Raw genomic sequence first — 27,862 nt, forward strand, 5'->3', positions numbered from 1 at the left:
CGGAGCGTAGAACGGGAACGTTATCGAAATGCAGAATAGGGGTGAATGTTTATTTCTTTCTTTTCAGTTTCCCTTAGAAAACGTAATAATTGAATATTCAATTCAATTATTATAAGCCGGTGTTAAGCTCACGAATTCTTAAATACTAAGAATAAGATATAATAGCCGTGTTTTTTAACACGCGCGTATACGTTTCGTTTGCGCGTGTAAAAAAACGCCTATCTTCGCTTAGATAATGCTTAGGAGACCCATCTAGCGGCTGTGGTTAAACAACTAGCTACAGCAACAGGGTGTACCGAAAAGCGGAGACGCAACGCTCTGATGGCCATAGGGTATAACATATAGCTGAATCAGTTGCGATGAATTGTGGACACACATAGAATACATAGACTTAGTGTAGAGGGTGAAACAAAGACACATATTTCAGTTACATCTGAGTATAATGCGTATTGAAATTTAGTAGGACAAAATTTATGCGCAGCAATTTCAGAAGTGTATTTATAGTTTGTCTCTTAGCAGTCAATATAAAGTTTAAGCGTAAACGGATATACGCGTGTTAAAAAACACGGCTAATATTTCTATTTATAACCCATTTTCAAAGAATAAAAGCAGTAATATTTATTTTATTCTGCTTCTTTGCGTTGGAATATTCACCCCTATTCTGCATTTCGATTACGTTCCCGTTCTACGCTCCTCTTTAATCGAATTTGGGCATTCTGCATTACGACGGAATCGTAACGTGAAGAGGAAGATCAAATGATTTTTCGAAATCAGCTGTTTGTACGGAATGTGTGAACATTGGAACAACATAAATTAAAGAAAATTTGTAAAAAAACACTGAAAAATGTTTATATTTTATTATCCATGCCATTTTGTACAAAAAAAAAGGCAATAGAATATATTCCTGCCACCAATTTTGTTACAACGGATTCCTGCAGGAATAAGCCGCGGCACTATTTGTGGAGTTGGAAAGCAACGCATACGAAAATGGCCAGGCGAGAATGGAAAGGCAAATATTGCGAGATTTACGAATTGTAAGAAATTTAACTTAAAAGTGGTAAAGTTTAATGACTTATTTTCTTATTTAGGTTCAAAAAAAAATTTCGACTTAATAAGAATGCTTTCAAGTATATGTTAGATACTTTTGCGGGGCAAATACGTCCAAGGACTTTGACATCGACTTGTTGGTTTTTGACCTGGAAACATATAAAAAACAATCATCATCGAGCCTTTTACGTTTCTTAACAAGTTTTATTTACATTTTTGTTAAAATTCTGTTATAAATTAATAAAAAAATAAAAATAAAATATTTTTCCGCCAACAAATTTGCAACTTAGAAAAACGGAACTACGATCGAAATGCAGAATACACAAAATCGAACGATTCGAAGTTGGATCGAAAGAGATTGGAACACAGAATACCAAAATTGCCAAATCGAAAAAATTCCAATCCAAATCGAAATGCAGAATAGGGGTGATTTATTGGCATATTGCGATGGTACCATTTCGAAAACCGCCACGTAATCATCATCAGGCAATTTCGTAATGTTATCAAAAGTTTCATCGAGATTTGAACCGCCAATCACACGGTGAAACTGCAGTTGCCTTTAACCACTAGGCTATACTGCTTGTATTTGTTTTCGTGCTTAAGTCAGTTTATCTCATTTCTACACTAACAACACAATTATCATTATAATATAATTTTACTGTAAGAATGATTTCAAAGCATAAAAGCAGTGTAAGTCAAGCTATTCTATGAAAAAAGAATGAAAAAGCACTAAATTTGATTTTGAACTTGGCATGGAGGTTGTCCTAACTATTATATCTCTACCTTGTGAAAATAAACGGAATCGGTTTGCGAACACACGCACTTAAATAAATTGATTGATTAATTCTTTAAAAAAGATCACTTAAGTGATGAAATCTCATACGCGGATTGACTTTGTGACCAACAAGTAAGGAAGTCTAAGTTCGGGTTAAACCGAACATTACATACCCATCTGTACACTTGAAATGCTGTTGTTGTTTGTTTTGTGTGCTTAATAGTGTTACAAGGCTGCGCAATAATACATATACATATGGTTATATTCTGAACTAATTTTCGCTTAAAAGAAGCAAAAAGGATACAGAGGCTAACACCAATGACCTTGAGCGGGTGCAGTTTTCTTTCAAATATGGGGATTTCCCTACTGTTGACAAGTAAGTATATACAAAAAAATTATAAAAAGAGCAGGATTATTATCGAAATTTCTCAACTTTTACTAGAAATAGCGTATTACTATAAGAACTTTAGTTGCATCACCGGCATTTTGGATTTGGCCGGGCGAACTCACCCTCACGCTGAGGCGATACCACACTCCGACTCACACTAGTTACCTTTTTGTTTCCTTTTTATTTAATTAAAATGTACAGAAACCTTTTCTTTTAGTTTTGGTCATAGAATAATTTTATTTGGTATTCGTCTAAAAAAATCTTTTCTTTTTGTGGTTTCGCACAACCTTTCTTTTAGTTCTTACTATTTTAGGTTACACACGCACAACTTTTCTTTTATTACTTTTTAGTTCGCGCACTTGCGTCTGTATCCCCGGCTCAATTCAAACTGAAAACTGTAGAAAAAATACTGACGCCTCAAAGCAACTTTGCCGGTATGCAAAAACGCATAACGGGAAAATCTTATGATGGGATGGCGTGATAGAGTCGACTAACGGAGGATTCAGCCAATCAGAATTCTCCGTCATTCGACTCTCTCACCCAGTAATGCCAAGTGCATACATGCATGGCTGCATCTTTTTTTATTAGAGGGGGAGTTGCCAGATTTAAATGCAGTAACCCAATTTGACACTACATCATCCCCCTTTAGAAAAGAAGAATTTGGCAAGGTGATCAGTCTTGCCACATTCTTCTTTAGGCTTTACTAGGGTTAAGATATAAATTTATAAGAAAATGAAATATGTAAAAAATAATGTTTTTAGTTTGAAGTGAACCGTTACTATTTATATGCTTATTATTAAATTGAGTAAATATATATTTATTAAGTATTTCAATCTAACATATGAATTTTGTACATTAGGCCGTATTAAGAATTAACATTAATAGTTTGTTTAGTTTGGCCTTCATTGGCGTGTTCTTAAAGTAGGTTTATATTTAAAGATTATTTTCGGCTATCAATTTAATTAATTTTTTGTATACGATTTTTGTGTACAATTTTTTCAATTTTATTAGTTTCATCAAAAATTTTTACATTTGGTCCATCGATATTCTTTATTATGTAGGGACCTTGATATATATTTCTATGTTTATTTCTCGGTTCTGTTTCTACTAAAACCCTATCATTAATTTTAATTTCTAAAGGCTTAGTCGTTTTATCATATAATTCTTTATTTCTAATTTTATGTTTATTAATCAAATTTCTTGCCATTTTATGAGATTTTTGCATTCTATATTTTAGTTCTTTTGTATAATTTTCTACATTATAGATCGGATCGATTTGTTCCTTTTGTAATTCATGTGGCATTGTAGATTTTCTGCCAAATATTAATTCGAAAGGAGTAAATTTATTATCAAAAACCGAACTGCTTGTAGTATTATGTAAAAATGTAAAGTATTTCAAATATGTATCCCAATCTGAATATGTTTCATCTAGATATGCACGTAAATATTCGTTAAAGACTCTATGGTTTCTTTCAACAGTACCAACAGTTTCGTGGTGATAAGCTGTTGAGAAATCATGATTAATTTTTAAAAGTTTTGTTAATTCCGAGAATAATTCATTTTTGTATTCCGTCCCTAAATCGGATCTAATGGCTCTCATTGTACCATATGTTAGTATAAAGGTTTCAAAAATAGCACATGCGATAGTTTTTGCTGATTTATCTGGTACAGCTACTGTTACCAGGTATTTAGAAAAGTCACAAATCATAGTAACAGCGAACTTGTTACCATAGTTTGATTCTGGAAGTGGACCTATTGTATCGATAATCACTATGTCAAATGGTTTACAGGGTGTTGGAGTAAGGACAAGATTTTCTTTTGTTTTTGGTCTCACTTTATTTAAAAGACATTTATTGCAATTTTTCACAAATTTCGCTATATCACGTGTCATGTTTTGCCAGTAATATTTAGTTCTTAATTTGGCATATAACCTTTTTGTTCCGCAATGGCCTCCTAACAGTGGATCTTCGTGATAAATTGTCATAAGTTTTTGTTTCTGTTCATTGTCTGTTACGGTCTCTACAGGGTCCGTCAATATTATTTGTAATGATTTTAAAATTTCATTTCCGCGGATTTTAAAATTCGTAATTGAAAAATTATTGAAAAATATATCATTTTTTTGCCATTCTAATTGTTTAATATTGTGATTGTCGGCTGCTTTTTCCAGCCTCGAAAGTAACTCATCTAAATTCGTTATTTCGTTAACAGTCACGAGATTAAGCAAATTGTATTTTTTGTGTTTTAAATGCGCATAAATTTGTAAATTGGAGATCTCCTTATGTTTATTATATTGTATTGTTGATTTTACTCGCGGTATCTTTTTTGAAAAATCGTATGAAAATTTATCATAAACTTGTACTTTATTATCGTTAGAGGTCGTATCATTTAAACTTATTTTTTCATTTTGTAATTCTTGTTGTTTAGTTTGTAATCGCGTTTTAACGGCTAAAACATGTTTTGTCGAATCTTTAATCTCGTCTATACTTATACGCGAAAGAGCATCAGCCACAACATTCGATTTTCCTTTAATATATTCAATTGTAAAATTGTATTCTGATAAATCTAATCTGATTCTAGAGAGTTTCGAGGAAGGATCTTTCATATTGAATAGATAAACTAATGGTCTATGGTCTGATTTTACCGTGAAATGTGTACCGTAGACATACGACCGAAAATGTTTTATAGCAAAATGTATTGCTAAAAGTTCTAATTCTATGATTGCCTTTTTCTGTTCGGCTTTATTGAAAGATTTTGATGCAAAGCAAATCGGTAAGTCATTATCTCCATGCTTTTGGCTTAATATAGCGCCACAACCACTCTTAGATGCATCTACAGTGATAATAAATTCTTTTGAAAAATCAGGGTATTGTAATAATTGAGGAGACATTAATGATAATCTTAATTTTTCGAAAGCATTTTCGCAAGCATCATCCCAAACAAATTCAACTTTTTTCCGATTTAGACGATTTAAAGGGGCTGCCAGTGACGCAAAGTTAGGTATAAAACGCCTATAATAATTTGCAAATGCAACGAACCGCCTAACAGCGTCCTTGTCTTTAGGCTTAGTGTATTTTTTAATTGCGTCTATTTTTGAGTCATCTGGCAGCAGGCCTTTGGAGGTGCATTTATGGCCTAAAAAAGTTACTTCAGAACGAAGGAAATTGCATTTGTTGGGATTTAACTTTAAATTGAATTTTCTACAAGTTTCGAAAACTTTTTCTAAATTTTTGAGGTGATGTGTCTCGCTACATCCGATGACGATAACATCGTCAATGTACATAAAAGCTTGATTTGGCGAAATGCCTGAAAATGCTAATGACATCATACGTGAAAAAGAGTTTGGTGCTATATTTAAACCGAAAGGTAAAACTTTCCAACGAAAAGCTCCTCGATCTGTACTGAAAGATGTAACGTCTCTAGAATTAACATGAAGTGGTATTTGGTGAAAACCAGAAAAAAGATCTAAAGTCGAAAAATATTTGGCTCTGCCAAGATTGTCGAGTATGTCGTCTACGCGTGCCAACGGAAATTTGTCTGCGATAAGCTTTTTGTTGACTGCTCTGAAATCAACGCACATACGGTAAGACTTTTGGCCTGTAGGATCCTTTTTCGGCACCAAAATTAAAGGGCTGTTATAATTAGAAAAGCTGGGTTCTATTAAATCATTTCGCATTAAATCTTCGACTTGTTTATTAATTTCTTCACGTTGTGTATATGGTAAACGATAATTTTTTATATAGACTGGATTTTTATCAGTTAAACGTAGCTTTTGTTCGTAAAAGTTATTTAAAGTCATACGATCAGTTTTTAAAGCGAATACATCGGCATATTTTAAGCATAAATCTAGTAATTGTTTTTGAGCATAACCCGGCATTTGATTTTTCAAAATTTTCGTTAATTCCTCTAAGCGTTTTTGATCTTTTGAAATTTCATTGATTTTGTAGACATTGTAGTTGGTGATATCTTCCGTTACGATATTGCAATTGTTGACATGTTTTACTTCGTCACTAATATTTAAAATTTTTATAACTGGATTATTTGTGTCAACAATGCACTTTGCCGTAAAAACACCATTACAGATTTCTTGCGAGTCTACAAAAACAGGATTATCGCATTTTGGTAATTTAAATAACCGATAAACTTCACATCTCGGAGGAATAACTAAAGAATCGTTACTTGTGCCGTGTAAAATTGGTATATTTGCGTTATCTAATCCGGTATTAATGGTTATGCTATCGCTTGCGTAATTAATAATGCATTTATTAAATTTTAAAAAGTCTTTGCCGAGTATTCCGTCTGAAGGTATATTGAAATCGTCGTTAACTACATGTAAAGTATGCGGTATTAAGAATTTATATGCAATTAAGTTGGTTTTTAAGGTTCCTAAAGTTGAAATTGTTTCAGGCGTTACGCCTGTTATGTTTGTTATTTCGTTAGTATTAAAGTTACAATTTTGAGATAAACTTGAAATTTTGATTAAAGAAATATCTGCTTGAGAATCTACTAGAAAAGTACATGGTTTGTAGGAATCGCTACATTGAAGTTCAATAAAATCTGAATAATTAAGGTTCAAGCAGTAGATGGATTTTAATATTTTTGAAGAAGATTCGTTTAATTGTCTAAATCGTGATCCCGATCCCCCAGTGTTCGCTCCTGAGGGTCGTTCACGTTTAAAGCGCGTACATTGGCATTACTTCGCGAATTTGAACGTCTATTATTATTAGCATTATTGTTACTACTACTAGGCTGATTGTTTCTATTAGTGCTATATCTGTCATTATTACCTCTATTAGAATTAGTGTACCCGTAATTATTATTGTTGTAATTATTTCTATTTTTATTGTTGAATCTCGCATTTGGATTGTTGTATCTATTATTGAAATTATTACCTCTATAATTTCCTCGAAAACTATTTTGCCAATTACCACGAGTACGGAATGCTAGTACTTGTCTTTCTTTTACCTCATTATTACGTTCGACTATCATTTTTGCAACTACGTCTTTTGAATCACTGAAGGTAGTTGAAGCCAGGATGGATTTGACCAATTCTGAACGAGTGTTCAACCTGCACACATTCACTGTTTGTTCTACGGCCATTTCATGTGCCTTGGCTTGTGTCATACCTTCAATAATCAAAGAACGTTCCAATGCGTCGGATAGTTCTTCAACGCGCTTAGCAAAGTCTGAGTAATTATTATTGATGACATGTAAAGACGCGATTTTACCAGAAACAACTTTCGAGTTGTCGGGTTTTATTCTATTTCTCAAGGCAGTCTTTATGTCATCGACTGAATTTATTACGGTTGGTAATGCTTCGCGTGCTTTTCCCTCAAGTTTGGATTTCAAAAATGCAATAAAAGTAGTATTTAAATTTTCATCTGAGAAGATTTCAATTAATTTTATTTTGTCGATAAAAGATTCTAATGCCAGTGGATCGCCGCTGTAGTTGTCCCTAATAATTGAGGCGCAACTGGTAATGAACACCTTTTTCTGTTCTGAGGTTGCCATGATTGAAATATTGTTATTCGATTGTAAATCTGAAGAATTGTTTGTTGAAGGCAAATTAGAAGAATTTGAAGTAGAGTGAGAATTGGAAAAGTCAGTTCCTGACTGAAAATTGGAAGTGCTAGTTAGTAGGTTGTCTGAATTATTAGACGAATTTGCTGAAGGCTGAGTGTTTATAATATTAGTTACTGACTGAAAATTTGAAGTATTATTTTCTGCGATATCTGAGTCATTAAATCCTAAAAAATCTTCTTGACGAGCTAGTGAACACCTTCCTTTAGGGCTTGATTTATCGCTGGAATTGCCCTCAGAATCGGACATGTGTTTGAAACAGGGTATTTTTATTGAAAATTATTTTAAAAGAGAAAAAAAAATTTTGTAAATCAGGTAAGAATTTTGTAAATATTATTTGAAAATCCGGTTAATATTTGTCGCGTGTATTTTATAAAATGGTAAGTCTGGTTAAGAAAATTATATAATTAGTTTTTTTTTTTTTTTTTGAAAACAAAGGAACATCTGGTCTGCGGATTTTCTCTAAATTATAGGCTAGAGAAATGCCTACCCCCCTTCCGTGCCGAACTTAGTCGGACTTACCGACTGTCCCCCACTAGGTTAGCCCCGCTAGCTAACCAATGGACAGGCTGTCCTAAAAAGGACACTTGGTCTGTGGTTTCTCGCCCCCCAGAATGGGCTTTGCAAAAGGAAATAGGCAAGCGTGTTCCGGTTTTTCGAAATTTATTTAGTGAAAACCGAAACAGGCTGGTACATTTTTTTTCGGACTATTGGAAAAAAATATAAAAAAACCGCACTTGTTTTCACAAGCCTAACCAAAATTTTTCCGAATATACGGCGATGTTTACGACCACATCGCTTTATATTGAAGGTATGAAAAGTATAACGTATATTATGTCACAGACGCACCGCTTTTAATAAAATTTCCAAAATGTTTCTATAATTCCTATAGCAATCGAACGAAATGAATGAAAATATTTTATTGTTTCCAAGGTAAATTCAATTTTTGTATATGAAGGCAAAAATTTCATTTCCTGGCATATCAGAGGACGATTTTATTATAAAAATAATAATTTTTTTTTTTGATTTAAAGAGGCTTACAAACAGATTTGCTGTGATAATAATATAATAGCGTTAGCTTTATATAATAATGTTTCATATATTTTAATTTTCCCAAAAAAACAATTTTATAAGCGTTGGGAGAACTGTTTATGAATATCTTAACTGTGAAATTACGAAAAATACGAAAAACTATTGCAACTTTTTGACTTGGAAAAACAGAAGTTTAGAATTTTTAGTTTTAATATGAAATTATTTAAAATGTTATTTAGCTAAATGAAGTTACATGAAATTGTTTAATTTATATTTCGATTTCAATAATATCTGAAATTGTAATTAAATAATGGTAACTTTTTTGTAAAGTGTAGAATTCAGAAAGTTATTAAAGCGAAATTTTTTTTTTTTTTTTTTTTTTTTTGTAATGGCAAAATCAATTCGATATACATACATACATATATTAAAATAAACCTTTATGCATACATACATGTGTACATGACTGTACTTTATTGCGCTCCTCTGAATTGCTATGATGCGGCTGCTCTGCCTGCTGTTCCGCCTTCCTTTTTCCTCTTCTGCTGCTACCGTGATATACCCTGATTTTGCTTAAGTGCCGTTATTTAATTGCGCTTATTAATGCTTTAAAGATGATTTTTCGGCTTTACTGCCGCTGTTTTATGTTTTACAGGTGATTTTACGGCTTTAGTGCCGTTATTTTATGAGACTGACTTTTTGAGCGGCTGTACGCACCAGCACATAAAAATATGTACATATATCGTTAAAAATTATAAATTTTTTCAATTCAAAGTTTTGGTTTTATAGAAAAATGCTTTTTTCGTTAAGTTGCCTTTTTAAATATTAAGTTGAAATTGTCTTGATTGGATTGTTTAGTAAAATTTTAGATTCTTGATTTTTTTTTTTTTTTTTTGGTCTAAGTTTTACATATATATATGTTGTAGAAAATTAAAGTTTCGTAAATTTCGTCTCACATTTTTTGATTTTAATTTGTACTCGGAATTTTTTTTTTTAGGATTTATGGATTTTTCATATATATATTTTTTTTTCTTCAGTTTTTATAATTTTTTGTAATTTTTACTTTTGTACTTTTCTTTTGTATTTTTCTTTAGTATATTTTTGTATTTTTGTTTATTTCAATTTCAGCTACATTTTTTGTAGATTTTAATTTAACGCGTCGGTTTGTTAATTTACCCATTTTTCAATTGCTCTTTGTTTGCAATTGTATTTTGATGTGATCTTATAATTTCTAAGTGTATTAAACTATGAATATTTGTATTTAAACAAGTTCATATCACCAACACTGACATCCTCCTCTCGACGCTTTTTGCGTGCGCTTACAGAGTCATGTGATGCGACATCATCTTCACTTTGTTCACTGTAACGTGGACGCTTTTTATTACGTGAACCACGCTGTTTACGCTTTGGACTACTATGATCGCTTCCTCTGTGTCGATCTGAGCGCGCTCTTTGATGCTGACGCATCCGCTCCACTTCATAATCTTCATCATCACCGTCACATAGGAACGAATCGTCACGGTCGCCATGTAAGAACTTTAGTTGCATCACCGGCATTTTGGATTTGGCCGGGCGAACTCACCCTCACGCTGGGGCGATACCACACTCCGACTCACACTAGTTACCTTTTTGTTTCCTTTTTATTTAATTAAAATGTACAGAAACCTTTTCTTTTAGTTTTGGTCATAGAATAATTTTATTTGGTATTCGTCTAAAAAAATCTTTTCTTTTTGTGGTTTCGCACAACCTTTCTTTTAGTTCTTACTATTTTAGGTTACACACGCACAACTTTTCTTTTATTACTTTTTAGTTCGCGCACTTGCGTCTGTATCCCCGGCTCAATTCAAACTGAAAACTGTAGAAAAAATACTGACGCCTCAAAGCAACTTTGCCGGTATGCAAAAACGCATAACGGGAAAATCTTATGATGCGATGGCGTGATAGAGTCGACTAACGGAGGATTCAGCCAATCAGAATTCTCCGTCATTCGACTCTCTCACCCAGTAATGCCAAGTGCATACATGCATGGCTGCATCTTTTTTTATTAGAGGGGGAGTTGCCAGATTTAAATGCAGTAACCCAATTTGACACTACATTACCGGCATCTACGAACTTTTACAAAATTTTTTATATAAAAGAAGGCGATTTAACCGATTTAGTCCATTTTTACTGAAAATATTTCCTGTTAAAGGCATACGTGTGCAGTGCACATTGGGCACCAAATTTTTCGTCGAGTTATGGCTGCATAAACGTTGGGAAATGCATTGTAAAGAAGGGGCAGCGCCACGCCCATTTTTCAAGATTTGAATTTTTTCCCATTTCTTGTTATAATGGCACAAAATACGATTGGTACAAAACTATTTTGCGCTAAGATTTAACTTATTATTTTTGCCTACGACTCTTTTTAAATAATTTATATAAAAGTTGGCGTGGTCCTTAACCAATCTTATCCATTTTTACTATAAATATTTCCTGCTATAAGGAAAATATGTGTACCCAATTTTGTTACGATATGTAAATTTTTCTTCGAGTTATGGGTCCCGAAACATTGAAAATAGCTTAGGCAAAAAAAGGGCGGTGCCGCACTTATTTTCAAAAATTTTAGTGTTTTCTAATTTAATGTTATTTAATTTAGAAAGTAAAATTCTATTGATACAAAGCTCTTTTTCGCTAAGATATAGCTTATTATTTTCGTCTACGACCCTTTTAAAAATATTTTATATAAAAGTGGGCGTGGTCTTTAACCGATCTCATCCATTTTTTCTAGAAATATTTCCTGCTATATTTGTGAACCCAATTTTATTACGATCCGTTAACTTTTCTTCAAGTTATGGCTCCCGAAACATAGAAAATTGCTTAACCATAAAAGGCGGTGCAACGCCCATTTTTTAAATTTGAAGTTTTTCCTATTTATTATTATAAATCCAATTTGGAAATGAAATACCATTGATATAAAGCTCTTTTTTGCAAAGATATGACTTATTTTATTCGTCCACGACCTTTTAAAATTCTTTTATATAAAAGTGGGCGTGGTCTTACCCCGATCTCGTCTATTTTTTCTAAAAATATTTCCTGCTATAGGGAAAATTTGTGTACCAAATTTTATTACGATCCGTTAATTTTTCTTCGAGTTATGGCTCTCGAAACATAGAAAATTGTTTAGTCATATAAGGGGCGGCGCCACGCCCATTTTTTTAAATTTGAAGTTTTTGCTATTTACTGTTATAAATACACTTGGGAAATGAAATACCATTGATATAAAGCTCTTTTTTGCAAAGATATAGCTTATTTTATTCGTCCACGACCCTTTTATATAAAAGTGGGCGTGGTCCTTAACCGATTTCGTTAATTTTTCTTCAAATCATTCCTTATAGTAAAGGCAACCTCTCTCCCGAATTTTGTTACGATAGGTTTAACGATTTTTGATTTATGATTAATAATATTTGCAAAATTGATTTTATCATAAGTGGGCGTTACCACGCCCATTTTGAAAAATTTTTATCAAGGGTCTCAATATCAGTCCACATGTCAAATTTCAACATTTTAGGGGTATTATTTACTAAATTATCAGGTTTGTTGCGTTTTCCAAAATTGTATATATATAAAAAGTGAGCGTGGTTATCATCCGATTTCGCTCATTTTTAATACTAATCTATTCTGAGCCCAGATAAGCACGTGTACCAAATTTGGTGAAGATATCTCAATATTTACTCAAGTTATCGTGTTAACGGACAGACGGACGGACGGACATGGCTCAATCAAATTTTTTTCGATACTGATGATTTCGATATATGGAAGTCTATATCTATCTCAACTCCTTTATACCTGTACAACCAACCGTTATCCAATCAAAGTTATAATACCCTGTGTACAAGTACAGCTAGGTATAAAAATAGAAATTCGATAAAATTTTGGAAAATGGACGTGGCCCCGCCACATTTAAAGCTTAAAAAAAAAAAATAAATAAATGTAAGGCGCGATAACCTCCGAAGAGATCTAAGGCCGAGCTTCTCTTCCAATTTGCGTCGTGCTCCTCTTGATTTTTCCCTACAAATTGGCCGGACGGGACCTACATGTTTTATGCCGACTCCGAACGGCATCTGCAAGGCAGATGAGTTTTCACTGAGAGCTTTTCATGGCAGAAATACAATCGGAGCGCTTGCCAGACACTGCCGAGGGGCGACCCCGCTTAGAAAAATTTTCTTCTAATTGAAAAATCTTATTTCTAAAATTTTGATGTTGCTTTGCCCGGGAGTTGAACCCAGGGCATACGGTGTGATAGGCGGAGCACGCTACCATCACACCACGGTGGCCGCATTTAAAGCTTTAACCATCACAAAATTGCAAATTTATTTCTGACACGCGAAACATTACCAATATAAATATGTAAATGGAAATTACGAAATTACGAAATTACTGTAAATGGGTCTATTCCGCTACTTTTACCATCAATGTCGAAAAAAGCGACCGAGTTTATAAACGGGAATTGGGTAGAACATCATTCTATGACACTAATGCCGGTTTTCAGTGCGAGTTTAAACTACAGTTAAAGTCGACTAGGGTTTAACCCTGCCACATTAATGGTGTCTTATCCATAACCAGATAAAACAGCTAATCGAACCAACCTTATGGAAATCAATGTAATCGATTAATGGTGCCATACCATAACGCTAACTTCATATCATAGCCAAACAATTGGTTTTTGGTTTCTCGCCATATCCATAACCTAAAAATATTTGAGTTGGCGAATTTGATAACTTTTTGTAGATTTTATTCATTGTTTTTGGAGACTTATTTTTTGTGGAATATGTTTTTAATTTTTTACGTTTTCTTCATTTTTCTGAAATTTTCACGATTTTCAGGTTAAGGCACCATTAATCGATCACATTGCAGATGGCTATGAATATGGTTACGACTATGGCGTTAGGGTTAAGGAAGTTTAATTGGCGCTTTAAACTCTAGTCAACTTTAACCGTAGTTTAAACTGGTGCCGAAAAACCGGGCATAACTGTTTTACTGCTGCTTCGGACAGAGGTTATTTGCATATGAATAAGCAGTTTGTTCCAGCATTCATGCCATTTGATGCTCGTGACATTCCTCTTTAAATGTATTCCTGATATATGTATATATGGGAGCAAAAGCTGGGTCTATTATGTTCAGTTTTTGATATTACATATATTAATGGCTCTAAATAACCCAAATCCATATATAAGTTAAGATACTTTATTAAAATTTACAAGGAAAAAATAAAATAAATACAAGGCGCGATATACCTCAGAAAAGATTTAGGCCGAGCTTGTCTTCCAACTTGCCTCGTGCTCGTTTTAATTTTTCGTACAAATTGACGGGACAGGACCAACATGTTTTACGCCGACTCCGACCGACATCTGCAAAGCAGATGAGTTTTCAATGAGAAGTTTTTCATGGTAGAAATACACTTAGAGTGCTTGTGAAATCACTGCCGAGATGCGACCCCGTTCAGAAGAACTAATTTCTAAATTTTTGATGTTGCTTTGCCCGGGAGTTGAACCCAGGATCTGCGGTGTGATAGGCGGAGCACGTTACCACCACACAACGGCAGCCGCGAATTTACAAAGATATTAGATAATAATATATGTTATTTCAATTAATATGTAGATGCACATTATGCAGTAAAACTTGGGTATACCTTGAAAGTTATGTGAAGCACATGAAATCGGCACATTCAGCTAACCAGAATTTACCATATAAATGCAAACATTGTTCAAAAAGTTTCTCCAAACAATCTATTTTAGATAGTCATAAAAAAATACGGCATACGTCTATAAATCCAACTTGCAAGCTATGCAATAAAACGTAAGTAAACTCAACTAAAAGTACATAATTCTAACATAAAAACAAAACCTTTTGGCTTTTTTTAGTCTAGCAAACAATACCATTTTAAGACAACATATAAAGAGTGTGCATCACAATATATTTGAATCGGTTTGTGAGATTTGTGGGAAACTTTTAAAAAATCCAACAAACTTACAATATCATATGGATTATATACATAACACTGAACCACATCCTCAGGTCCAATGTACTATTTGCAAGAAATGGTTGAAAAGTAAATTTACTTTAAGAAAACATATGAAACATCATCGCGACGAAGCCTCTGGCGGTATATTTAAGTGTACTCAATGTAACGTGGAGAAAAGTACAAAAAAAGCTCTTAAATCACACATACGCTATCATCATTCAAATGTTCCAGTATTTCCTTGTACGTGGTGTGGAAAAGAGTTTAAATCACCGACATCACTAAAGGTAGGCATTGGAAATTGTGAAAGAAATCAAGTTATACAGCCTGAGTGGAGGATCGCCCTTTTTATTGCTGTTGTTCTAATGAGGTGTGTTGTCTGGAGTGAAAGTTAGGTTATTGTTGTTGTTGAAAAAGCTAAAGTGGGATCTAATGCAAGCTTATATTTTTTTAGAATAATTTATTTCATCTACAGATTTATCAATCTTACAGAAAAGTTATGCAGTTATGCTTAAATTTACAGAGGTAGGAGTTTTAACATCATACGTAGTACACATAAATTTGGAAATGTATTGTTGATGATATCTTATAATGGCTATTAATTGTTGTGGCGATAACGGTTTAATATAACCACATTGAAACTTATAGACCATTCCGCCACTACTAGCCTACTAAATATTTGTATGATGTATTCATATTCACTCAGGATTCTCCTCTGGTAGGTACGGTTGAGAATTGGGCTGTGGAAGCTGTGAGGCCATAAAGCTTTATATTGCGCTTATCAACCCTTTGACTCCCAGTGTTAGACGTCGTCATGTAGATACGCAATATAGCTCGTGTCCTGAAAAAATATTTGTTCGGTGGAATAGCTCAGGTCCTCTCTGGATAAATAAGAACTTAATCCAGTATAATTTCAATATCTGAGGAATTTTTTGGCTGCCGGTTTACAAGTCCTTTGAGAAAATTGAATGCAGTACGCTCGAGTACTAACGCCTCTGCGTACCAGGCAAATTTTCGGGCAAATCATTAAATTCCACCGTCTAGAATTTTCTCCTTACATCAAAAACTTGAGGTCGTTAGAACGTCGCCTGCATAATGAGCGTTCGCGTTCATTCATATTCCTAACAGGATGTTTCGCACCTAGGTGCGTTGGACATTTGGATTAGATAGGTAATATATTGTGAATCACATCTCCTTAAATCTGTTTGCTATAGATTATTTTCGAATCATGCCGAAATCCGATAGGTGTAGCTGGGCGCGAGATATTTAGAAATTTCGCATGAACCTGGGAGCCTTGCGGCCAAGTTTTAAATGGCTTCTGCGTCATATAGGGATATGAAATTGGGAAAGTTGGTGTGACGCCGCTGACAATGTAATAGTTTATAATAATAATATAATGTATGACCATTTCGTTTAACTTGCGTCTCGATGTGGTAGGTGAGCACACTACCTCCACACCTCGGCTGCCGGCTCAATGCAGTACATAGGGCCGGCAATTCCGGTGGGTGGCGTACAGATTGAGATATTTTGAAAATCGTACAAAGCGGAGGGAATCTTTGCGGTAATTTTTTAAGAGACTTAATAAAGCCCGAACACATAAGAATAACCTATTTGACGATTCCCATACAAACACATGGCGGCAACTGCAGCTTCGTGGGCTGACAGATGAGTTGACTGCATGTGTTTGTATGGGGATCGTCAAATAGGTTATTCTTATGTGTTCAGGCCTTTGCATTCAGTTACAAACTTGAAGCCTCACATATAGTTTGCAGCGCCGAGACAATGCAACAAAGGAGAAATCTGTTAAGCTGTGTACGGTTTGAGATAGAAAACTCTTACGAGATTTGAAATCTTGCGCTCGATTTTTAAGTGGCTTGTAAAGCTGGAGACATTGGTGCTTTATCGGTAACCGTATCGGTAACCTTTTAACAGCTGATTCGACCAACCTTATGAGAATCAATGCAATCGATTATTGGTGCCGCTAAAGTCGTAACCGTATCGTAGCCAACCAATTGGGTTTTGGTTTACCGTCGTAACGATAAACAGCTGATTACGTTAGGGATACGGATACAGCGATACGACATACGGCACCAATAACTCCAGCTTAAGCATCTAGAGCAGAGCCGGCCACACAAATACTAAAACAATTGCATAAGTATGTGTAAAAATTGAGTGGCAACTCTCGACAGTGTGCTAAAAGAAAATGTGGACTGTGAAGTTTGAAATTGAAAGGACTTTGGTTATTTGCTTTCAAGCTAATCCTGACTATATTTACTTATATTCGTATAACTAAGAACGCGGAGGTCGAACAAGTCAGATAAAACTCACTTTTTATTTAGAAAAAACTATAAAACAAAGTAAATGTAAAGATAGAAATATATATTTTCAAAACATAAAGTTATTCAATAAAAAAAAATTTATGAAAACTAATAAAACTAAGTAGAACGTATAAAAATATATTTATCTTAAATTGTCAATATGTATTAATAAATAATTAATTATTATTAATAACTAATATTAATATGTTTGTTTAAAGGAACTTAATAATACTAACTAAAACGTATTAAAAGTCACTTTAACATTGCAGCATATTGTTTTTATTATGTGCCCAAAAAGTAGCATGGACTTTTTCCTTTTGCATTCACTGTTGATTTTAGTGAGTGACAAGCGAAAGCAAACGATCGAGATCACACATCGTTAGTGGCGGTGTGAAAATACGAACTCAAATTGCACAATGTGCAACTTTTGGCTGGCTTTGATCTAGAGACTGGAATTAACAACATGGCTCAGAGGCGTATATATGTATTGTGGCGAATATTAGCATTTCTACCATCACTATGTTGTTAGTAAATAAACACAAGCTATTTACATGCATACATAGAAGGCGACGAAGAATATTTATTTATTTATTTCAAAGTAAATCTAGGACAAATTAAAATATCCGTACAGACTATTTACAAATTATTAGCTTGAATATTATCTACCATATCAAATCATTTACTAGAAGTGTAAACTTTGGTTTATTTACTGAAAAATCAATTTCCCTGGCATTAGTAAGAAGATTTAATTCCTTCAATGTCCTAGCAATAGGCGAATTAGAGACATATGTCGTTCTGGCTCTATCCAATAAAAAAATATCATGATTTCGAAGTGTTCTAGATGGTATATTGAGGCGAATACACTCCAAAAAAAAAAAACAACGAGTCGAACGTGCCCCCTATCAAATCATAAATAAATGTCAGCGCTAGAACAGATCTTCTACTATCCAGGGACTTCAGTCTTATAAGTAGACATCTAGAGTAGTAAGATGGTAAGGGATCCTGAAAACGTAATGACCGGAGCACAAAACGGAAACATTTTTTCTGGATCATTTCAAGTCGCTGTATAAAACAAGCGTGGTATGGTCTCCAAACGAAGGAAGCATATTCCAGTTTGGACCGTACAAGCGATGTATATAGTAGCTTTAACGTATATGGATCATGGAAATCCGAGCTAAAGCGGCGAATGAACGCAAGCATTGAATATGACTTAGCAATAACACAGTTAAGTTGACTTTGAAAGAGAAATTTACCATCGAAAACAACTCCAAGATCTGATATTTCATCAACAGTTTTCAAAACAGAATCACCAATAGCCAGCAGCTTGAAGCAAAGACATTATTTCACATACACATACATATGTACTCATCAGCTAAGGGCAGAAGTTGTTACTCACACATACACACGCATATAGCTAAAAGAAAAACATAAACTGCAGATATACATGGATATAGCTAAATAACCATGTATGACCTACAACTGTTCCCCCCAGCGGGTTAGGGGGTCAGAATATACCCGCGGTATGCCTGTCGTAAGAGGCGACTAAAATACCAGATTCAAGGGGCTGTGCAGCGCAACCCTTCAGGTTGCCAGCGCAATATATAGCTTCTCCAAACCCAATTGTCAACTTCACCTATCCGCGGCGAATCCTGGTTCACTAACAGACGAGGTTCTGGCGACCTCCTCCTCCTCACGGAGGGAGGGATGGCCTGAAGGTTTAATGTGGCAACATAAATCGTTCCCGAGATGGTCGGGCTAGCACCTTAATGGTGCTGTGTTACCGGAGCGTACCGGATCTGTATCCGGCAAAGGACCATCACATCGATAACACTCCCAAAGCCTTCGGGGAGCAACCTTATCGCTACAACAACAACAACCTACAACTGTTTCAGAAGGTATGTTCGTGAAAAGTCTAGACCTTAGGAGAAATAGGTGAATGAAGCTAACTGAGAGTATAAAAGCAGCGCGGTGTAAGCGATAGTCAATCAGCGTGATTTCAACACGATTTAACAAAGTACGCTAGTATTGTGAAATACTACTCCAAAAATAGTCTAAATAAAGACCATTTTGTCATACTGAATATTGGAGTTATTTATTCGAGAGTTCAGCGATTCGAACGTTAACAAAAGGTGCATAATAATTAGAAATTCCCAAAATTCGTTACAATAACTAGGTCCCGTCTCACCGATTTGTAAGAAAATATTTAAGTATCACGACACAAATTTAAAGAGAGGCGGCCAATTTAATATATTTAGTATGCCTAAAATTTCAATATTTTCAAAAACCTTTGGCGATCAACGAATTATAGACCAAAAAACCAAGTCAAATTGAAATTTTACCTCTAAGATTTAATTGAAAAAAGAGCTTAACCTGTTTCAGTATCCTCTACTGCGAGTTTCAGGTATTGGATACTGAGGACGGGGTTTGGGGCGGGGACGGGTATTTATCGGTATAAGACTTTGTAGCCTCTTTATGGCTGCAGATTATTATCAACCTCATTCCCAGTATTTTTGGGTGCTAGAAACTGTAGCGTAATGTCATCTACATGGATGTCCAATATTTCAGACATTCCCTTTGCAAAGGAGAAAAAAATGGAAAGACTATGCATAGCTCATTAATCCATCCGCGTATCTGCAACACACAGTCTATTCTACCTATAAAGGGCGGTCAACTACTCAGCCAGCGTTGAAAAAAAAGTTACAAAATATTTAGATACATAAATATATTTTGCAGGAACACGAAGCTACACACACTGGTGCCTATTTGTATACTTGTTCGTTTTGTCCCAAATCATTCCGTGCGCATTCGAGTATGCATCAACATAAAATGCGTTATCATAAAAAAGAATTTTTAGCCAAAAATGCACAACCCAATGAGTACACAAAAAGTATTTTAAATCAGGCTTGTAAAGTGGATGTGTCAAAGTAAGGTAATTTGGGACGAATAATTGAAAAGGCCTTTGTTTTATTCATTTCATTATGTCTCACGAAAAGTGTGATATACATATAAAATATATACGTCATAAAAAACCCTAGACCCGGTTTATCATACTTGCTAAAGATTGAAATGTTCTTTCGGCAGTATTTAGATTATAATTACTTGTTCTAAAATACAGTTCATATTGTCGAAAGTACATACATTCTGAAGAATTTTGATTCTTTCTAAAGTATATTTGCTATTTTCTAAAGTAGATTTGATAATTCTGAAGTTCATTTGTCGTCTTCGAAATAACGTTTGACTATTCAAGAGTCCCAATGATACTTTCTAATGTGGATCTGACGCTTTCTAAAATTAAATTGATATATTCGAAAGTACTGTTGAAAAAGGTGTAGTAAACTTGAACATTGAGTTTGAACTTGCACTGAAAACCCGTCCTTAGGCCCGGTTTATCAGTGGTTGGTTAAGCTAAGCTTAAACTAAGCTTGCTTAAACTCTAATCAAATTTAAACTCCAGTTAAACTACTGAGCAGTTTTCAGTCACAGTTTAAGGCCGCCTTTGGGGTATGCTGTTTTGTGCGGCAACATGGGTTTTTTATTATCTAGATAATTTGTAGATACGGCAACTGCTGGATTTTGTTTACCCAAGAAACATGGAAAAAAATTCTACGGCGAAATACATATCTAGTTCCGGAAGTGATATCCAACATCATTATTTAATTATTTTAAACCAGATAGTTCTCGAGTTGATATCCAACTTATTCTCCATTCACTATCCAACCTTTGAGAAATTTTGTAAAATTAAAAGTTTTTCAGTTGATCTCCAACGTCATTAATATTTTCCAATTATTATCCTAATTTCGAGAGATTTTGAGAAATGTACAGTTTTCAAATAAATATTCAACCCATTTCTCCAGTTGATATCTTACATTATATATCGAGTTGAGGTGGAGTTGATAAAAATCTCCAAGGACGTACCACCAAAACCAACATCTGTTTATTGTGAGAAATGAACACCTGGCTGATAGCAGTAATGAAGCGTAATTAATTAAGAATAAATTATATAGGCGGCCGCCGCGGTGTGATGGTAGCGTGCTCCGCCTACTACACCGAAGATCCTACATCAACATCATCGAATCTTACATTTGAGTCCAGTTAGAGAACCACAAGTTGTTAATTACATTTTTTCAACTTAAGTAATAGCATGTTTTGCTTTATAAAAAGTTCCCTCTTTTGTTGAGTACGGTATGATTCTCGAGTTGAGCCACTGTTTCGAAACAACTCTTGAGATTTTAGAAGTATGCCTAGTTATCAACATGAGCTTTAATGGTACTCAAGCCCAAATCCTTGTTGGGTATATTCGACGCCATTTGGTACGAACGCAAATAACTGATAGGTTAACTAGAGTTTAAACCTGGCAGATCGCCCGCTTAAGTTTAGCTTAGACTTCAGTTAAAGTAGACTTAAAAACTGCAGAATAAGTTTAAGCGTAGTTTAACTGACAAACTGAGTTGAACTTGTACTGAAAAACCGGGCCTAAGTTATTCAAGTAATTTGGACTCATTCCTTCTAAATGTTAATCTTGAGCTTTTTTTTGATGTTACGGCGTGTTTTTGGACTGAGTTAATATAGATTAAAGACGCGCTTTTCTGTTGGTTGTGTACATTGTACAAAAGCTAGAGCTTCACATTTTATGTAGCATGTATGAGACCGTTGCACAGTGTTTCCTGTAGAACAAGCTAGCTGGACAAAATTATTTTATGAGATTTTCCGTTTCATATGTAGTCATTTATTACAACTACGTCATTTTGTTCAGGCATATGTTCTTTTTTTTTATTTTTTTTCCAAAATTTTACTTCATATGCATACATTTGCTTATTTCATATACAGTAACTAATGTGAATAAGTGACATAGATCCAAAAAAATTTGAAGGAATTAAGAATATTACTTTATTGTACATAAATTGAATGGCCTACAAATCTCAATACTCTAAAAAATTCCGAAAAAAAAATTTAAATTTTTTATGAAAATTCGTTGAATTTTTCAAACATTTTTTAAATATAATTTAGTTTTTGTTATAGATCGTGAAAAATTTTCTTATGGGAAATTAGTTAAAATAAATTTGCGAAAGCGAAGATTGTAAGAATTGTCCAAAAAGGGGTGTCTACTTATTTATGTGAGTGACTGTACATATGTACATACATATTTTGTATTTATTTGAGTATTTATCCTGGCAGGATTGTAGCAACAATTTTTTAAATGTAAACTGCAGTTTGTTGATTGTTTCTTTGGCGTTTTTGTTGTTGTTTTTTATTGTAGCATATCCCATGTTTGGTTGTTTATGCCTGCGGCGTGCCTTCCGTCTATATAAATTATAAATTTTTTGGCGACCTTTTATCTTTAAATATGTATATATAGCTGGCTTTAGGTCCGTGTTTTATAATTAAAAAATTAAAAAATACCCTTTGATTCTTCTTTTAAATCGATATATTTCGATTGCTCAACGGCAATCATCTTCAGGATTGTAGCAACAATTTTTTAGATGTAAACTGCAGTTTGTTGATTGTTTCTTTGGCGTTTTTGTTGTTGTTTTTTATTGTAGCATATCCCATGTTTGGTTGTTTATGCCTGCGGCGTGCCTTCCGTCTATATAAATTATAAATTTTTTGGCGATCTTTTATCTTTAAATATGTATATATAGCTGGCTTTAGGTCCGTGTTTTATAATTTAAAAATTAAAAAATACCCTTTCATTCTTCTTTTAAATCGATATATTTCGATTGCTCAACGGCAATCATCTTCAGGATTGTAGCAACAATTTTTTAGATGTAAACTGCAGTTTGTTGATTGTTTCTTTGGCGTTTTTGTTGTTGTTTTTTATTGTAGCATATCCCATGTTTGGTTGTTTATGCCTGCGGCGTGCCTTCCGTCTATATAAATTATAAATTTTTTGGCGACCTTTTATCTTTAAATATGTATATATAGATGGCTTTAGGTCCGTGTTTTATAATTTAAAAATTAAAAAATACCCTTTGATTCTTCTTTTAAATCGATATATTTCGATTGCTCAACGGCAATCATCTTCAGGATTGTAGCAACAATTTTTTAGATGTAAACTGCAGTTTGTTGATTGTTTCTTTGGCGTTTTTGTTGTTGTTTTTTATTGTAGCATATCCCATGTTTGGTTGTTTATGCCTGCGGCGTGCCTTCCGTCTATATAAATTATAAATTTTTTGGCGACCTTTTATCTTTAAATATGTATATATAGCTGGCTTTAGGTCCGTGTTTTATAATTTAAAAATTAAAAAATACCCTTTGATTCTTCGTTTAAATCGATATATTTCGATTGCTCAACGGCAATCATCTTCAGGATTGTAGCAACAATTTTTTAGATGTAAACTGCAGTTTGTTGATTGTTTCTTTGGCGTTTTTGTTGTTGTTTTTTATTGTAGCATATCCCATGTTTGGTTGTTTATGCCTGCGGCGTGCCTTCCGTCTATATAAATTATAAATTGTTGCTACAATCCTGAAGATGATTGCCGTTGAGCAATCGAAATATATCGATTTAAAAGAGGAATCAAAGGGTATTTTTTAATTTTTAAATTATAAAACACGGACCTAAAGCCAGCTATATATACATATTTGCTGATTTTATAATATCAGTACTATGCACTAAGATTTTATGAACTGTAACAGGCATATTAAACCATGGATAGAGATATATGTATAGTTTTTAAGTCTCGACCGCAAATTTTTCAAATCTTTGGATATTTATATTGTACCCAGATGCTAATGCGCGAAGGAGAGTGTCGAATCTTTTGATTAGCGTTACATCCAATCCCGTAATCTCAGCACTAGCCTCAGAATTTTCGAAAAACCTACGAGCAGTTTTGCCATCATTGGTATTGCCGAAACCTGGTTTTGGTTTATCTACTATCAATCCAATTCACTTTTAAATTTATTCTGGATTTCGTTGGAACGTAGCTTTACACTCTCTTTATCTGCCTCATTCCTAAGCTGCCACTTTTTTACTTCGAGGCGATAACTTATATGAAGCAAGCATTCAAAACATCTTATCCATGCATGGAGAGTAGACAAACCAAAATCAAGATTATCTCGGTTAGGCGTAAAGTTCCGTAACTCATTATTCTTTTATTTTGGAGTGGCACACAAATATAACACTTTTGTGCGGAAGAAGTTTCAGTCAAAGCATTGCAAACTTTTCCGTCAATCATTGTTAGAAGCATATTGTGATTTACGGAAACTTCGTATTCTTCGAGCATGTACTTTGTTGGCAACAACGCATTTATCTCCTCTAAAACTTTGTTCGTTTCAAAAACAATAAAATCTTTTGTTTCTTTAGAAAAAATAAATTTAATTGGACGACAATACATGGTAGAAGAAGGTCGAAGATTCTGCCAAACAATGTTACCTTTTTCATCCTGTAATTGAAGAGGGACGAAGGAAAATATAAACAAAAATTCATCAGTGCCAGAACTGCATGTAAACTTTTGCTTATACTTATGTGCTATGGCCAGAGCTTCCATCGCAACCCCACTTGCTGATTGAAGTATACGTCAAGTTTGTAGGTAATAAACTAACAAAAACTTCTTGATTTGCTAAAACTAAACGCTCAACAGTTTTATCTAATACGGACTGGACTTTAATTTCCGCAGTGTTTCACCCACATCAATTTCATTTGGATAGCATTCTTCCTTAGCTTTTCTTAGACTATAAAATGATGGATAAACCTTATGGCCTGCCTTGATGCTCCACTTCCGAGTCGTTTTGTACCCATGAGTCGTCGACTTGCTATCTACGTAGTATGCTAAAGCTTCTACATTGCTCAAGCATCTTGCATCTGGCTCACATGTCATCTTTTTGCCGGATATTTGAGTGGTTTCCTGTGATTTTTTTATAATGTTAGCAACATTTCTGTTGCCGGACATACGCGTTGATACTTCTGCCGCATAAAGTAACTCACCAGGACTTCTAGATTGCAAGAGGTCATCCACTCGACGCCGTTTAGTTTTTTCACTGCAGCTAACAAAGTCCTTTATTCGTCTTCCGGGGCCGGCGTTACCTGAAGAAATTGTTGGTTGGTCTGATGGTTGGTTGGTGTGAAGTCTGGACCCGAAAGCCACTCCGAGTTTTTATTCAAAAATCGCTCCTTATGTCTTCCAGAAGTGTTCCACTTTTGATCGAGCTTCGACGAACATGCCGATATTTGTAAGCTTAAACTTTTTATCGAATACTCGGCTGCTTCGTTTAATCGTACTTAAGTACAACAAAACTCAATAATTCTTTATATCTGGGTTCCTTCGAATGTTGAACCCAAATGTCAAAAAACTCCGTTCTTGGTACGGTTATAACTAAACTGCTTTGTGTTTTTGATTTTCCGACAGGGTGAATAGTTGATGATTGTTGTGCTGCCATCTTAAGTGTCGTTGATCGTTCTGATTTGTTATCAGTTGCGCAGTATTTATATTACATTCAGGTATTGGCGTAGATGCTACCAAATAGGGTTGTTTTGTGTAGCGTTCCTGTGTGGTTATACCTGCATTAGGATTGCTTTGTATGTACCTGTTTTTATGCCTTGGTGACTGGTGCGGTAGGTTGTGGCAGGTTGAAGTAAGCGATCTTCGCCTTTTTGCTTTTGGTGTGCTCTTGTTGACCTTGCGCGTTTATTTTTGTGTGTTTTATGGCTACGTGTTTGTTCCCTGTACCTGGGGATTGGTTTTGCCGTTTGTAGATCAGCTTTAAAGGTTCAGATATCTCGTCGGAACTGGTACGTACATACATCCTATTTTATATGTAGAGATAACTAAATCTACAAAAAAAAAAATTTAAAATAGATGTGCAAAGAATTCGCAATGGTTTTTTCTTTGGACTATTAGAGAATACTTGCGACTATAACATATGTAATAACGGAATGTTAAATATATTGAAAATACTCTAATTGCGAAGGAATTACTATTAAAAAATTTTACTTACCTTCGAGCTTAGAATCCATCAAAAAAATTATATAAAAGTGTTCACTTAAAAGAAATATGAAGCTTAATATTCAACAAGAATTTTGCAAATTAATCAATGCATTTTACGGCCACTCCTGCCTTCTTACTTCAATTACTCAATATATATGAGAAAAAATATCAAAAAAAAGCAAAAATTCCGTTACTTTGTTTGTTTTCTTTCATTTCTCATTTCACTTTTGTTGGAATAAGAACTTTGTTTTGTCCAGCTAGCTTGTTCTACACGAAACACTGTGCGTTGGTACTATATTAGCAATGTTTTTTAACACACGTATATCCGTTTACGCTTAAACTTTATATTGACTGCTAAGAGAAAAACTATAAATACACCTCTGAAATTGCTGCGCATAAATTTTGTCCTACTAAATTTCAATACGCATTATACTCAGATGTAACTGAAATATGTGTCTTTGTTTCACCCTCTACACTAATTCTATGTATTCTATGTGTGTCCACAATTCATCGCAACTGATTCAGCTATATGTTATACCCTATGGCCATCAGAGCGTTGCGTCTCCGCTTTTCGGTACACCCTGTTGCTGTAGCTAGTTGTTTAACCACAGCCGCTAGATGGGTCTCCTAAGCATTATCTAAGCGAAGATATGCGCTTTTTACACGCACAAACGAAACGTATACGCGCGTGTTAAAAAACACGGCTATTGTTACGAATATTAGCAAAACTAAGGGGTGCTGCTGTCTCTAAGCCGATGCTAAGCAGTGACGTGAATTCACATCCATAGATCAATCATTATGTATCTACATAAACGAAACAATAATTGCGTCTACACATATGTACCATGTACGTATACGAGCAGCGGAGGGTCAATGCACAAGCACATGCATATATCTGAGATACTCCTATAAGTATGCAATGAGAAAACTATAAAATTGTGCAATTGTAGTTACAGCTGAGAAGTTTGAGAACTGCTGGACTAGTAGATTCTGGAAGCGCCTAGAAGATGCGAAGGTTGAAATCAAAGAGTATAAAAGGCGGCAATTGTAGAGGCGCTGGAATTCAGTTTGATTTGAGTTTCGATTAAGACGATATCTAGCGAGCAATAGCAGTATTATTTTGAAAATCAGTTTCATTTAAGCTATCAGTTTGGTTATTAAGCCAGCTAGTTGCAAAGTATAAGTGTTATTGTGAAGTACTTTAATAAAGGCCATTTTTCCATTATTAAATATTGGAGTTATTTATTCAACAGTTTAGTTATACGAACATAGCAAAAAGGCAAATAACAGGATTTGCAAGCAAATTCGTTACAATATTTTCAAACCCCGATTGGTCAACAATATGCGGGATATCTTTTATATAAACCCTTCACGGAATGCCCAAGCATCACTTTCAAGGTTAAATTGTTTTAAATGAATAACGGCGGGCGCCGTTTGTGTAGTGGTAGATTACTCACCTAGCTTGCTCACCTACCACACCGAGGATTCTAGATTAAAGTTTTGCGTTTGTGTAGTGGTAGCTTGCTCGGCACACCGAAGATCATTGATTAAAGTTCTGCTTTTCCGCACAACAACGCTTTTTAAACTAGAAAAAGTTTTCACTAGAATTGTATTTCTGCAATGAAAAGCTTCTCAGCGAAAAATCATCTGCAGATGTCGCTCGGCGTGAGCCAGATAATTTAATAATTTCTTGTCTTTAGTTTCTTGAACAAACCTGCTTTTTCAAAAATAGATGCAGCTGCTTGGCCTTTAGCCGCCCAGCAGGCATTTTTGGAAATAACTTTAAGCAAGTTTATATAATAAGTGAAG

The 27,862-nt window shown here is 34.4% G+C and overlaps 1 protein-coding gene across 4 annotated transcripts in view; it reads left to right on the forward strand.

The window, feature by feature from the left end:
* Positions 1-27,862, forward strand: part of LOC137249661 (transcription factor grauzone-like) — an 82,222-nt gene that overhangs the window by 20,759 nt on the left and 33,601 nt on the right. For 3 of the 4 annotated variants that reach the window (XM_067781365.1, XM_067781364.1, XM_067781362.1), the window contains exons 5-8: positions 2,112-2,198; positions 14,454-14,651; positions 14,717-15,101; positions 19,866-20,056. In XM_067781365.1, the coding sequence (XP_067637466.1) occupies positions 2,112-2,198; positions 14,454-14,651; positions 14,717-15,101; positions 19,866-20,056 (861 nt within the window). The remainder of the gene's footprint in view (positions 1-2,111; positions 2,199-14,453; positions 14,652-14,716; positions 15,102-19,865; positions 20,057-27,862) is intronic. The other variant, XM_067781363.1, reaches the window with a different exon arrangement.

Source organism: Eurosta solidaginis, chromosome 4, assembly GCF_040869045.1.
Source record: "Eurosta solidaginis isolate ZX-2024a chromosome 4, ASM4086904v1, whole genome shotgun sequence".
In the NCBI taxonomy this organism is placed as follows: Eukaryota; Metazoa; Arthropoda; class Insecta; order Diptera; family Tephritidae; genus Eurosta; species Eurosta solidaginis.